General features: G+C 44.3%; 1 protein-coding gene across 2 annotated transcripts in view; it reads left to right on the top strand.

The window, feature by feature from the left end:
• The window catches only part of CPISCA (chloroplast-localized ISCA-like protein), a 69,029-nt gene extending 58,230 nt beyond the window's left edge, over window positions 1-10,799 (top strand). Inside the window, exons 3-4 of one of the 2 annotated variants that reach the window (XM_086516263.1) lie at window positions 8,609-8,750; window positions 10,403-10,799. In XM_086516263.1, coding sequence (XP_086372389.1) covers window positions 8,609-8,750; window positions 10,403-10,457 — 197 coding nt within the window. In that variant the 3' untranslated portion in view covers window positions 10,458-10,799. The remainder of the gene's footprint in view (window positions 1-8,608; window positions 8,751-10,402) is intronic. The other variant, XM_086516264.1, reaches the window with a different exon arrangement.
• The last annotated feature ends 1,838 nt before the right edge of the window (window positions 10,800-12,637 follow it).

The following is a 12,637-nucleotide window of genomic DNA, read 5'->3' on the forward strand; positions in this document are numbered from 1 at the left end:
TTTGGGACACATTGTCTCAGCAGCTAGAGTGCAAATGGACCCGGCCAAGATAGAGACTATCCGTGATTGGCCCGATTTAAAGAACGTCTAGAAGTAAGAAGCTTCTTGGGACTGTGTTCGTACTACAGGCGGTTGATACGAAATTTTGCAGAGGTTGCTTCCCCTTTGCATGTCTTGACACAGAAAGGAGTCCCTTTCTCGTGGGGATCCACAGAGGTGACTGCCTTTCGGACGTTGAAAGAGAAATTGACTACGGGACTTGTTTTGACTTTGCCGGACTTGCAGAAGTCATTTGAAGTATATTGTGATGCTTGTGGTCGTAGTCTGCGTGCGGTCTTGATGCAAGAAGGCCATGTTATTGCTTACGAGAGCCGATTGTTCTCTAGGCCGGAGATGACAACACATATATATGAGAAAGAGCTTTTGGCGGTTATCCATGCTCTTACTCAGTGGCGGCATTATCTCTACTCGGAGCGGATTTTACTGTCTTTAGAGACCATCAGAGTTTGCGCTACTTCTTGTCACAGAAGCAGGTTTCGGAAAAGCAGATGTGGTGGTCGAACATCTTGTCACAGTTTCACTTCCATATTGTCCATGTGCATGGACAAAAGAATGTGGTGGCAGATGCTTTGTCTCGGAATCCGTTGGTTTTGGCTATTTCCGCGATCATCATAGGAGCTTCGAGGATATGGTCGATCAATATGCCACAGATACCGATTTTGCAGATGTTCTTTGTAGAACTGTCAGTCACTTGGCAAGATTTAGACTTCTTTGCCTTTTTCTTGCCCTTTCCGAAGTGTTGTTTGTTGCTTGTCTTTTTGCGTTTTCTATCTTCTTCGCTTGAATCTGAAGAGCTAGAAGAACTGTCAGGAGAAGAAGAAGAAGAAGAACTATGTACTCCTTCAAATCGAACACGCTTCTTTTGTTTCTTTGCTTTGTCAAATGGCGACTGACGACCCAAATAACCCGGGAAGTCAGTGCCTTTCTTCTGCTTTTTGCCGTGCTTTTTGGCTTTCTCGTGGGCGTCAAAAAGCTGAGCAATCCGTGCATCAACCACCTCTTCTAGTTCCTTCTCTGAATATTTCTTGTGATCATAAGGTTTCTTGAGAGTAGGTTTCGGGGGTGGTGTAGTGGTTTTCTGCCACTGCGCATGCACTTCCTGAAAAGAAGTCTCGCTCATATATTTTGCTAACTTCGGGTCCTTCGCAAAACTGAGCATTATCTTTGTTGCATCGGCGATCAATTGACGACGCTTTATCTCTCTTTGCTCCGCATGATTAGGCCGAGGCAGGCCATAGTCTCTGCCGGAATCTTCGTTGTGATCCCTTCCCGCATCTCCAGATGCAGAGGGAGTTGACTAATCCTTGCGTGAAGCCATAGGTGCCGCGGAAAAAAATTTGGGGATCGGATTTCCGGTAGAAGAGAAATCGGCCGTGCTCTGATACCACTGTAACATACTTCGACACTCCAAGTCAAGAATCAATCACGATGCCACCAAATAACCACTTCAAAACAATTCACAGATCACAATAGACTTGCACTGGCCCGACGGAGTTCCATGCCTAGAGATAGTGGCCCCAAAGACTGGCGCCCCTTTCGGTATTTCTTTATGTATTAATCAATGTCAAAGTACAAGAGAGCGGTTAGGGTTTCACTCTCAGACTCTGCGTCCAGATGCTCTGCAGAGTGAGCCCTAAACCATTTATTTAAAGTTTACAAGGGATGCCCAAAAGGAGAGCCCCAAAAGCTTCCAGTTAAAAGCAAAGCGTTTCTCTCACAAGCCCTCTTGGGGTTTCCCATTAAAATAAAGCAAGAATCTCTCTCTCTCTCTCTCTCTCTCTCTCTCTCTCACACACACACACACACACACACACCATAACTTGCGTGGAGAAAAGCAACAAACATGCGTCGCTCAAAAGCTGCAATTCAACGTCTTGAAATTTCACTGCAAAACCCGGAAATCCGTACTAGTGCTACGTGGCATTTCTGTCGCCAAATTTAGGGTTTCAGCCAGCAGTTAGGGTTAGGGTTTCCAGAAATTAGGGTTTTTGGCTTAAATTAGGGTTTGCAGGTTTTAGGGTTTTTGGCAGAAATTAGGGTTTTTGCTCTCGGTAGTCACGTCATTACTTTGTGACAGGCGTAATCTAGGGCAATTACAATTCCTTCAAGAAGGGGGTATGCCACAAAGTGATGATGTGGCAGGACCATCTGGCAGAGAATTGTCCAAGTGAACAAGAGAGTCTGAATGGACTAACTTGAAGAACTTATGAAGCATCGGTTGTGGGCTCGAAACCCTATAAGATAGAAGCTTGAACCTTGAAATGGATTTCCGTAAAATGCGTTGACATGTTGAGCCGTATGAGATTTCCGCGATTTGCATTGCAGGTGCCTAATGGCAGGCTGTATGGATTTTCGCAAATTACACTTGCTGCTTTTGGAAATCTCCAGCGCTAGCTTTTGGGGACGAGAGCTTTTGGGTGAAAGTGCTTTGGAATTGATTGCTTTTGGGGCTCTGCTTTTGGGCATCCCAGGTACTCTTTATAAGAGCCCTTAGCGCCTCACTCTGTAGAGAGTTTGAGAGCAAAGGTCCCTCGGGAGTTGTACTTTGCAATGATTAATGATAAAGAAATACCGAAAGGGGCGCCAGACTTTGGTACATGGGCACGGAACTACTTGGGCCGTGTTGACTCTCTCTCTCTCTCTCTCTCTCTCTATTAAAGTTTAGTGATTTTGAAGTTTCTATTCGTGTGTTGCTATTGATTTTTCGCTTGGAGTGTCCAAGCTTGTTACAACGTGCATGTCCAGGGCACTTAGAGTAGCTGCATGCATACCTATTGATTGCACATTTTTAAAAAAATTAGGGTGACTTTTCAATTACCAGAATCGTGGGGCATCAAGGAATTGCACCTATATAAGTGACCCATTGGGCTCTAAAGATCAGCAGAGGAGCAAGAAGAGCCTCTCAGAACCCGTAGCACCAAGTACTCGGTGATCATCAGCATCTCCAGCGTTTTCTCAAGCAGTACCTAGCGTTTTGGCATCAGCATTTTCAGCCAGCAGCAGCGTTTTGCAGGATATCCTTTGGTATCAAAGTCGGAGGGCTGAAATGCGAGAGTATGCGCTCAAGCATGTGATCATCAGCATCACCAGCGTTTTCTCAAGCAGTACCTAGCGTTTTGGCATCAGCGCTTTCAGCCAGCAGCAGCGTTTTCCAGTTGATATCTTCTGGTGTCAAAGTCGGAGGGCTGAAATGTGAGTATGTGCTCAAGCAATCATGGCAAAATCCGAATACCTGTGTGAGCGTGAACTGCTAGGTGTGTTTTTATAGCCGCCAAAGGATGCTCTTAGTTGGTCACCCTCACTTTTCGTAAAAGGGGTCACACCTACAGAAGCTGGTAACAAAAAAGCTTAGCGGTGGAAAAAATTCCCCCGGAAAGCAAGGCCCCCCATATTTAAAATGTCAACACTAACAGTAAAGCTTTCTTTATTTCTTCTAAAAACAGGAAGAAAAAGCAACTATTTTTAGAATTCAGTTTTAGAAAGAAAATTCTGCATATTTCTAAAGAGAATCTTTTTGGTTTAGCTTTTCATATCAGTTGCTTATGGAGCCAGGGGCCTTTAAATATGAGCTTGGGTATCCTCTCTGGCATTCTGGTCTGCAGAAGCTGTCACATGACACATCCAACCCTATGTGTCCGTGGACAAGCTACAGCATGATCAGGGTCAGTGAGTCCAATCAGCACTTTTGTGAGTCTATTCGTAGACCGTGCATGCCCAGTCATTGAGTGTAGATGCATATCCTCTGGTTGCACACAACATGATCATCGGAATTCCCATCAGAATCCATTAGCATCAATTAGGGGAATTTTCCAATGCATTTAGCCTATTTTCCTATTTATTGGGATTTTCACTTATTATTTTTAAGTGACTTTCCAACAAAAGTAGGTAGGGCAATTTTGCTAAGTTAATATATAAGCAAACCCAAGTTAGCACAATAAGGCAGATGAGCAAGGAGCACAGCAGGCTTTTCCAAGCAACAGGTACTCCCTCCCTCTCTGAACAAGACCTCCCCAAACCATCCCTTGGTGAGCCATCCAAGACCTAGCGCCATCCCATCGCCCTCTTGGCGTTTTCCTCCAAGAGCCATCGCCATCAACGAACTCCCCTTCCTTGGCGATTTCCCCATCTGTAGCCATCGCCAGCAAATCAGCCCATTGGCGTTTTTACACAGATTCAGCAGCCCCACTTCAGCGTTTTGCTAACGCTAGCAAACCCGCAAGATGGTAGCGTTTTTCAGCCATGAAAACGCAGCCTAAGCCCTGCAGCAGGACATCGTTTTCAGCCCTCGACATCAGCCATAAAAACGCAGATCTTCAGCATTCAAAAACGCAGATTTTCAGCAGATAACACGCAGCAGATTCAGCCTAATTGGTTGCAAAAGAACCCCCATTTTTAGCCCATGAAAACGCAGCCAAAACAGTCATTTTCAGCCACCGAAACAGCCCCGAAATTCAGCAGTTAGAAGACCGCAGATTTCAGCCCTAAAGTCGTCGTCGTCATCACCGTCGTCGTCATCGGCATAGTCCCAAGTTGCATCAGTCCATTGCATCCGCATTGTACCACTTTGTGCAATCATAAGTAGACCACTCTCGCCGACGAGAGTGGGGCCTTCGGAGGAGGGTTTTACAACGTCTCTGGTGTCGTATCTCTCTTCTCTCTCTATCTCTCAGTCTCATACACTTGCACGCACAGTGTCCATTCACTTTGTTTGTGATCAGAGCATTCTCTCATTAAGAACGGAAGGCTCTACCTTCCATAAGAACAAAAAGGAACCTTGAGCATAGATCGGAGCACTCATCTTGAGCAGAGCGCAAACAATCATCCGCTGCACCTAACATTGGTATCAAAGCTTTGGCAGTGTTCTGTATCACTCAAGGAAAGAACCACAAGAATCACAAGAATTTTTTTTGCTTGTTGCGGTCGCACAAACCCAAGTTCGCTTGGGCGTGTCGATTCCTAATCGTGTTTTTGAAGAGTGACAGGAATCCCAAGAAAGAAGGGCTTGTCGAGGAATGGATACTTCGCTTGGAGGTGATGAGCATGAGAGAGGCGAAGAAGAATTTTCCCCACCAGGAGGTTTTTTCGACCCTCCCTCTTTCCCATCTACGACAAAGATTGCACTAACTCCAATGGAGGAGTTGGAGCTATTGTTTATGGAACAGAATTTACAACGCGAAGCAAGAAATGCAGCAAGAATGGCAGAAATGAAACGCAGAAGACAAAGCAGAACGAGAAGCAGAAAGAAAGGCCTACGAAGAACAAAGGGCAGCCATAGATCGTGACTACAAAGAAGGAATGGCAGCCATACAACATCAATACGACTTGAAAGCATTACAAGAACAGAGTGACCGACAAAACAAAGAGTTCTTGCGACTCTATTCTCAAGTTCAGGCACAGATGCAAGAGATTTGGGAAAAGGAGACTCTCTCAGTCTCTTCTTCTCCAAAGCATGACATACAAGATTTGCATGATTGTGTGAAGCATGATGAGGAATTGAATGATAATGATGAGCATGATGATTTGAATGACAAGCATGATGATTTGGATGACAAAGATAAGCATGATGATTTGAATGATATTGCTAAGCATGATGATTTGGATGCCAATGACAAGCATGATGATTTGCATGATCAAGATGTTATTTCTCACAAGCATGATGAGTTGCATGAAGATGATGTGATTGTTCACAAGGATGATGTGTTAGTGGATGCTTTTTCTAGCGAAGCTAACCTCGTTGCAGATTCGATCAATCACGAAGAACCGATCTGGGCTCTCGAGCTTAGGTCCAAAGAACCTCCTCAAGAAGAAGCGATCTTGGCTCTCGAGCCTAGGTCCAAAGAACCCTCAGAGGAAGTATTATGTGTTCTCATGATTGATACGCACGCATTGCTCGAGTGTTTCATTCGTGATTGTTTCCTGTATTTTAGTCAGCATCGTTATGTGATCCCTTTTTCTAGGCATGACATATTGTATGTTGAGCACGTTTCTCTCATGGATGAGCACGAATGTATGCGGAATTTGCATGAAAAGCTGAAAAGAATGTATGTAAGGAAGTCACATTCCATGTCTCTTCCTTGGCATGACACAGTTTCCGAACAAGCACAAGAAAGGATGAGCACCAAGCATGGGCATTTCCGTTGTGAATTGCCACAGTTGATTGCTCTAGATCAGAAGAGAGATTTGATCTCATTGTTTTCATGTGTTTGATGAACGAGTTGTCACTCTGTCTCTATGTTCATCTACATTGCATACACAGTCTTTAGCGAAGACAAGATTTTTTCCACTCACTTTACATGGAATAGGTATGTTCATGGTTTTGTGTTGGAAGTGGTTTCAGGAATTTTCAGCCATGGAGATTCTTGAAGAAGAAAGATGCACGACTCTAGACGAAGTTGAAGCATCGAAGGAGCCACAGAAGATTTTGTGTCGCTTTCGGCGCGGCCCAAAGAAGCAAGCGTTGCAGACCTTTATGAAGTTCAAGTACCGCACGACCCACACATCAGAGTGGGCCGGCGAAGAGTCCCTTCAAGGATTCCGGATGCTATTGGCGATCTCCCTCGACGCCATACAGTTCGGTACCAGTACCTCACTTTGAAAAGGAGGGGATGTCACGTGACACATCCAACCCTATGTGTCCGTGGACAAGCCACAACATGATCAAGGTCAGTGAGTCCAGTCAACACTTTTGTGAGTCTATTCGTAGACCGTGCATGCCCAGTCACTGAGTGTAGATGCATATCCTCTGGTTGTACACAGCATGATCATCGGAATTCCCATCAGTTAGGGGAATTTTCCAGTGCATTTAGCCTATTAGCATCATTAGCATCAATTAGGGGAATTTTCCAGTGCATTTAGCCTATTTTCCTATTTATTGGGATTTTCACTTATTATTTTTAAGTGACTTTCCAACAAAAGTAGGTAGGGCAATTTTGCTAAGTTAATATATAAGCAAACCCAAGTTAGCACAATAAGGCAGATGAGCAAGGAGCACAGCAGGCTTTTCCAAGCAACAGATACTCCCTCCCTCTCTGAACAAGACCTCCCCAAACCATCCCTTGGTGAGCCATCCCCATCCAAGACCTAGCGCCATCCCATCGCCCTCTTGGCGTTTTCCTCCAACAGCCATCGCCATCAACGAACTCCCCTTCCTTGGCGTTTTCCCCATCTGTAGCCATCGCCAGCAAATCAGCCCATTGGCGTTTTTACACAGATTCAGCAGCCGCACTCCAGCGTTTTGCTAACGCTAGCAAACCCGCAAGATGGTAGCGTTTTTCAGCCATGAAAATGCAGCCTAAGCCCTGCAGCAGGACATCGTTTTCAGCCCTCGACATCAGCCATAAAAACGCAGATCTTCAGCTTTCAAAAACGCAGATTTTCAACAGATAACACGCAGCAGATTCAGCCTAATTGGTTGCAAAAGAACCCCCATTTTCAGCCCATGAAAACGCAGCCAAAACAGTCATTTTTAACCACCGAAACAGCCCCGAAATTCAGCAGTTAGAAGACCGCAGATTTCAGCCCTAAAGTCGTCGTCGTCATCACCGTCATCGTCATCGGCATAGTCCCAAGTTGCATCAGTCCATTGCATCCGCATTGTACCACTTTGTGCAATCATAAGTAGACCACTCTCGCCGACGAGAGTGGGGCCTTCGGAGGAGGGTTTTACAACGTCTCTGGTGTCGTATCTCTCTTCTCTTTCTATCTCTCAGTCTCACACACTTGCACGCACAGTGTCCATTCACTTTGTTTGTGATCAGAGCATTCTCTCATTAAGAACGGAAGGCTCTACCTTCCATAAGAACAAAAAGGAACCTTGAGCACAGTTCGGAGCACTCAACTTGAGCAAAGCGCAAACAATCATCCGGTGCACCTAACAGAAGCAGAGGTGGAGCTCGCTGGTAGTTGTGCCTCTATCTGAGCATTACCGAAAGGGGCACCAAGGTTTTGGGGCAAGTGCATCTGGGAGTGGAATTCCACCACTCCATGTCTACCGTGTGGACTCCATCTCTCTCTCTCTCTCTCCAATTGTCTTTGAAGTTCTGAAGTTGTTCCAGTTCTATAAGTCTGTTCCAGTTCTGTCTTTTCAGCTGGCATGTGGTGCCCAATTCCATTACAGTGGACATGGTGTGCTCCACTCACCTTTGCTACCTAGTGCCGTGTGCACCTTTGCCTTCCATATCGATGTGCGTCTGTTGCCGACTCTTGGCCTTGTTTGCTGTTGACGATGGCCACCACCTGCCGCCGTCTATTGATGCTGGCGATGGCTTTGTACTCCTGGCTCTCCTAAACTTCTTGTTGCAGCTTGAGTGTCCGGTTCTTTTCTTCTTTTCTCTTGTGTTTCATTGCTTTGTTTTTTGGGTTGTGTTGTTCTCGTTTCGTTTTGCTTTTCTGTGTTGTATTTTGTTTGGGTGGGTGGGTGTGTGTTGTCGTGTAAAGAGGCTTGTTCTCGGTTTTGTGTTTCTTTCTATGTAATTTTTCCTTTTGTTTTTGTGCGCGTGATTTTTTTTTTGTTTTTTCTAATCTCTTGTTTCTTGTCGGAGGGTTGTAGGGGGTTCTTCAGTGTGTTGTTTTCCTTCCATCGATGGCCCTTTGATGGGTTTGGCTAGGATGAGAGCCTCCATTCTTGCCTTTGGATTGGAGGTTGGCTTCACATTGGTGCCGCTCCTCCTTCAGTCATCCTTGCTTTGCTGGTACTTTCTCTCGTTGGTTTTCTTCGCTGACTTTTGGTTTCTGCTTGCTGTGGTGCTTATCAGCTTATACTTGATGGTTGCACCACAGTCTCTTCGGTTTCCTTCCTGGCACTTCACTAGCGGGTCCTTACATTGCTTGTGTTTTCTCTGTTCGTTTTCGATGCCGACCTTGCTGGTTTCCTCTTGCAGTGTAGTTCTTTAGGGGCTACGTGGAGGTTCTCCTGAGGTTTTCTCGATTTCTAACATGGCTTTATACTGGTGGCTTCTCATATCCCTTTTGGATAGGCTGGTTATCCTCTTCAACGTCTTCTCTCCCATCCTATACCCTTAGTGCCCTCAATGAGTCTATTGATGCTGTCTCGGGCTTCTCAGCTATGCTTCATACCTTCCTGGATGGTTTTCGTCTTTACTTCAGTTTGGAGGTGCCTAGCTTTCAGAGGCTTTGGTGGATACTCTCTCGTGCCTCCTTGCTTCTAAAGTAGTTACCAAGGCACTTTTTACCCTCACTAGGAGGGATTTCTTTGCTTGGCGTTGTTTCATTTTTTACGGTTTTGGCTTCTCGTCTTTGTAATTGCCGATGAATTGCCTACGGGCTTCTCACGTAACAATTTTTACTTCCCTTGGGGTAGGCACTATTTTGGGCGCTCCAAGGCGGGTCTGGGTCTAGAAACTATGGGTATGCCATCAGGCATTGTAGAACGAGGCGGTATTGCTCTTAAAGAATAACAAGCATGTGAAGGTCGATCCCAGCTTCGAACTGATGGAATGCTGGGGCCCATTGGGCTACCTCATTTGTCTCCATCTTTTCTCTGCTTTCCTTCGTCTACCTGAAGTAACCATAGCAACAGACTCCGGAGGAGACTCCTATCTTTCCTCTCCCTTTGCTGTGGCGGGTGTTAGGATTAGGGTTTCTGCAACGAGGTCATAGCGTTAGCTAACTTTCCATGACTAGTGTCAATAGAGATGAGATTCCTCTTGCTGTGCTGATGACCAAGTATCGTAGTTTTTTCTGGATGCATCCGATTGGGGAACCATACTTCTGGATGCGTTAGAGTTCAATTGATGTATGATTGGGTTTTTGGGACTTTACTGTCTTGAGGCTCCATTTTTTGGCTGCCTCATTTTGTCATTTGCGTAGATTCTTAAATTTCTGTGGTGTTTCACTTAATTCCATGGTTTTGTGCTCCTCTACATTGTTATAAGTGTCATATGTAGGCTACTTTTAGTGTGCTGTGATCCAATGTATGGAATCCTCGGGGGTTCGATCCATACTTCCATATCCGTCCAAGTACTTCTGTACCCGTCTTGGAGTATGTATGGAAAAACTATGCTGAGTATGAGGAGAATTTTCCATCTTGTCTTTGATCATACCGCATCTGTTCTGACTCAGAAGATTTTCCATGCGTGGTGTGTTGCTTGATTGTTTGTTTTGTAGGGGGAGAAATTTCCATGTCTGGTCTCTGATCAGGTTGTATATGCTGGGAGATGCGGTGTGTGTTGTGTGGTGCTTGTTTTGCATGTTTTTGTCTACATTTATTTCTTATCTTGTGGAGATTTTGGGTGGGTTTTGAGTTATATTTTCTTGCAGATAACCTCTTGAAGATCATTTATAGTTAATGTTCTGATGTAATTTTTTGGTTTGTAATGGGCAGTTTGCGATCCGAAGAGCTTGCTTTATCTGTATGGGATGCAACTAGATTACAGTGACTCCCTTATTGGTGGTGGCTTCTCTTTCAGTAACCCGAATGCGACGTCAACATGTGGCTGTGGAAAGTCGTTTGCTGCATGAAGTTTATTTGAGAACTTTCTAAGTAGCCATCTTTGTGTATTTTAAGTTCTTCTATGTTTTAGCAATTGTACACTTCAGACCCAGTAACCATCATTAAACCTTCTTTGTATAAAAGAGCTTCGGAAACAAGGTTTCCAGCTGGGTTTCTGTAATGCAAATTTAATTGTAGACCTGCTCTAGGCCCTTTAGGGCATTCTGTATTGGTGAAAAAAGGGAAGCCTTGTATGATTCTTGATGAAGACTTTCCTGTTTATGTGGTATGATTCGTGGAGTCATGGGTCGAACTGAAGGGAATGTTAAATGTTTTGATGCAAATGAGAATCCTCAGTGGTAAGTTTGCATATTTTCTCAATGGGTCAGCAGGAAGTCTGCATGAGAATGGAAGGCATGGAGCTCGGTTCCTGCATATGGTAGCATTTTTAGGAGGAGCCTTCTGTTCTCTCTCTCTGTCTCTCGCTCTCTCTCTCTCTGCTTGCCAAACGAGGCTGTAGTGGATTCGTTGACAGGCAATAGCTTGCTATAATGAATCCACTAACCAATGTGGCAGACGAGTCCTGAGGACCTTTCATCTTTTTATTTAAGTGGGGCCTTCCCTCCATTTGTGATTACGTATCTATAATGGATAATGTAATTTTATATCAAAACACAACAAGAATTCCATGTGATTTTAGGCACTCATTAAAACTTACTGTTCATAAATTTGATCCCCCCCTAACTTAGCAGGCCTTCGTCCTCATCACCTTGTTCATTCTACATTGCTGATATGTGCATCCCTCGCTAAATAGAGGTGTGCTTAAAAATTGGATGAACTGCTTGGCGTGAACAAGTAGAAAGTGCATAGAGAGAGTAAGTTGTAGTGGGCATCCTTTATGTTTTGTTGCTCGTCTGCAATACACTAATCTTGGCTCTAATTGTCTATTGCTAGCATGATCAAGTATCAATAGTGTTCTTCTGGGGATGGGATGTCCTTCAGCCACTTGGACTCTAGTTGGAGTGAGCTTTAACCCCCACATGATAATCACTTGCTAAGTGGTATGCTAAGGGGTAAATGGCTCCCATGTTTTTCGAGGAACATGGGGATGACTTTCATAATCAACCAACGGCATTAGCTCCCTTATAAAACACACCCCCTATAAAAGGTCCCCCACTTTGCAAGAGATAGATGCTAAGGATGATCAAGTTCATAAATCATGCCTAATAGATCTAGCTATTAATATGTATTGTAAAGCCAACTTCACTATTAGTAGTCTTACATTGACTAAAAGGCCGATGAGATGCTTGTCCTTAATTTCAATTTGCAGAATTAATGTGTACCTAATTGCTCCTACAATGCCTGCCTAAATCACCATCTGTGATATCTGTGACTTTCAATATCCGTTAAAAGGTTTCAATCACCATCTCAAGATTTGGGCTGCACAAAGTGTCCCTTTTTACCATTTTTTTTGCCGTTAAATTATTTGGAGATTTCTTTTTGGAGATAAAGGTGTGGTCAATTTCATCTGCATTGTCCATAGAGATTTGGGAGGCCTTGAACGTTTCACTAACTTAAGTTCTTACATAATTGAATATTACAATGTTCTTTAGACGTGCACATTTTTGCTACTTTTATATGTTCCATTTTCTGTTTACCTTGTGTTCTAATATGTAGCTATTCTTTGTTTGTACAATGTATGAAATTTATGACAGACTAAGGTCTACAGATGCCTTACACCTAACTGATCACATAACCTCATGCAAATAACACTATCATTGGTAGATATGTTCAAAACTTCCTTTGCATGACACTAGCTTATCATTCAACATCATATATAAATAGTAGGCCTACGTGAGACCTCAACTTGTTTGCAAGAAAAGGAGGGCTCGAACCTTTAAATTACATAACCAAGTTGCATGCTTGTATGCATTACATCAACCCGTAGGCATCACACAATAAACGAAACTGGTAGTGAACCCCCCCCCCCCCCCCCCCCCCCCCCCCCCCCCCCCCCCCCCCGCCCCCCCAAAATATAGCAATTACAACAAACCATAGGGGAAAACCCAGCAATAATGCCAAGCTACAAAAGATGGGTGATGCATCAAAACTAGGGATAGAGGAGGT

Source organism: Adiantum capillus-veneris, chromosome 7 (assembly GCF_014529385.1).
Source record: "Adiantum capillus-veneris isolate H3 chromosome 7, ASM1452938v2, whole genome shotgun sequence".
NCBI lineage: Eukaryota > Viridiplantae > Streptophyta > Polypodiopsida > Polypodiales > Pteridaceae > Adiantum > Adiantum capillus-veneris.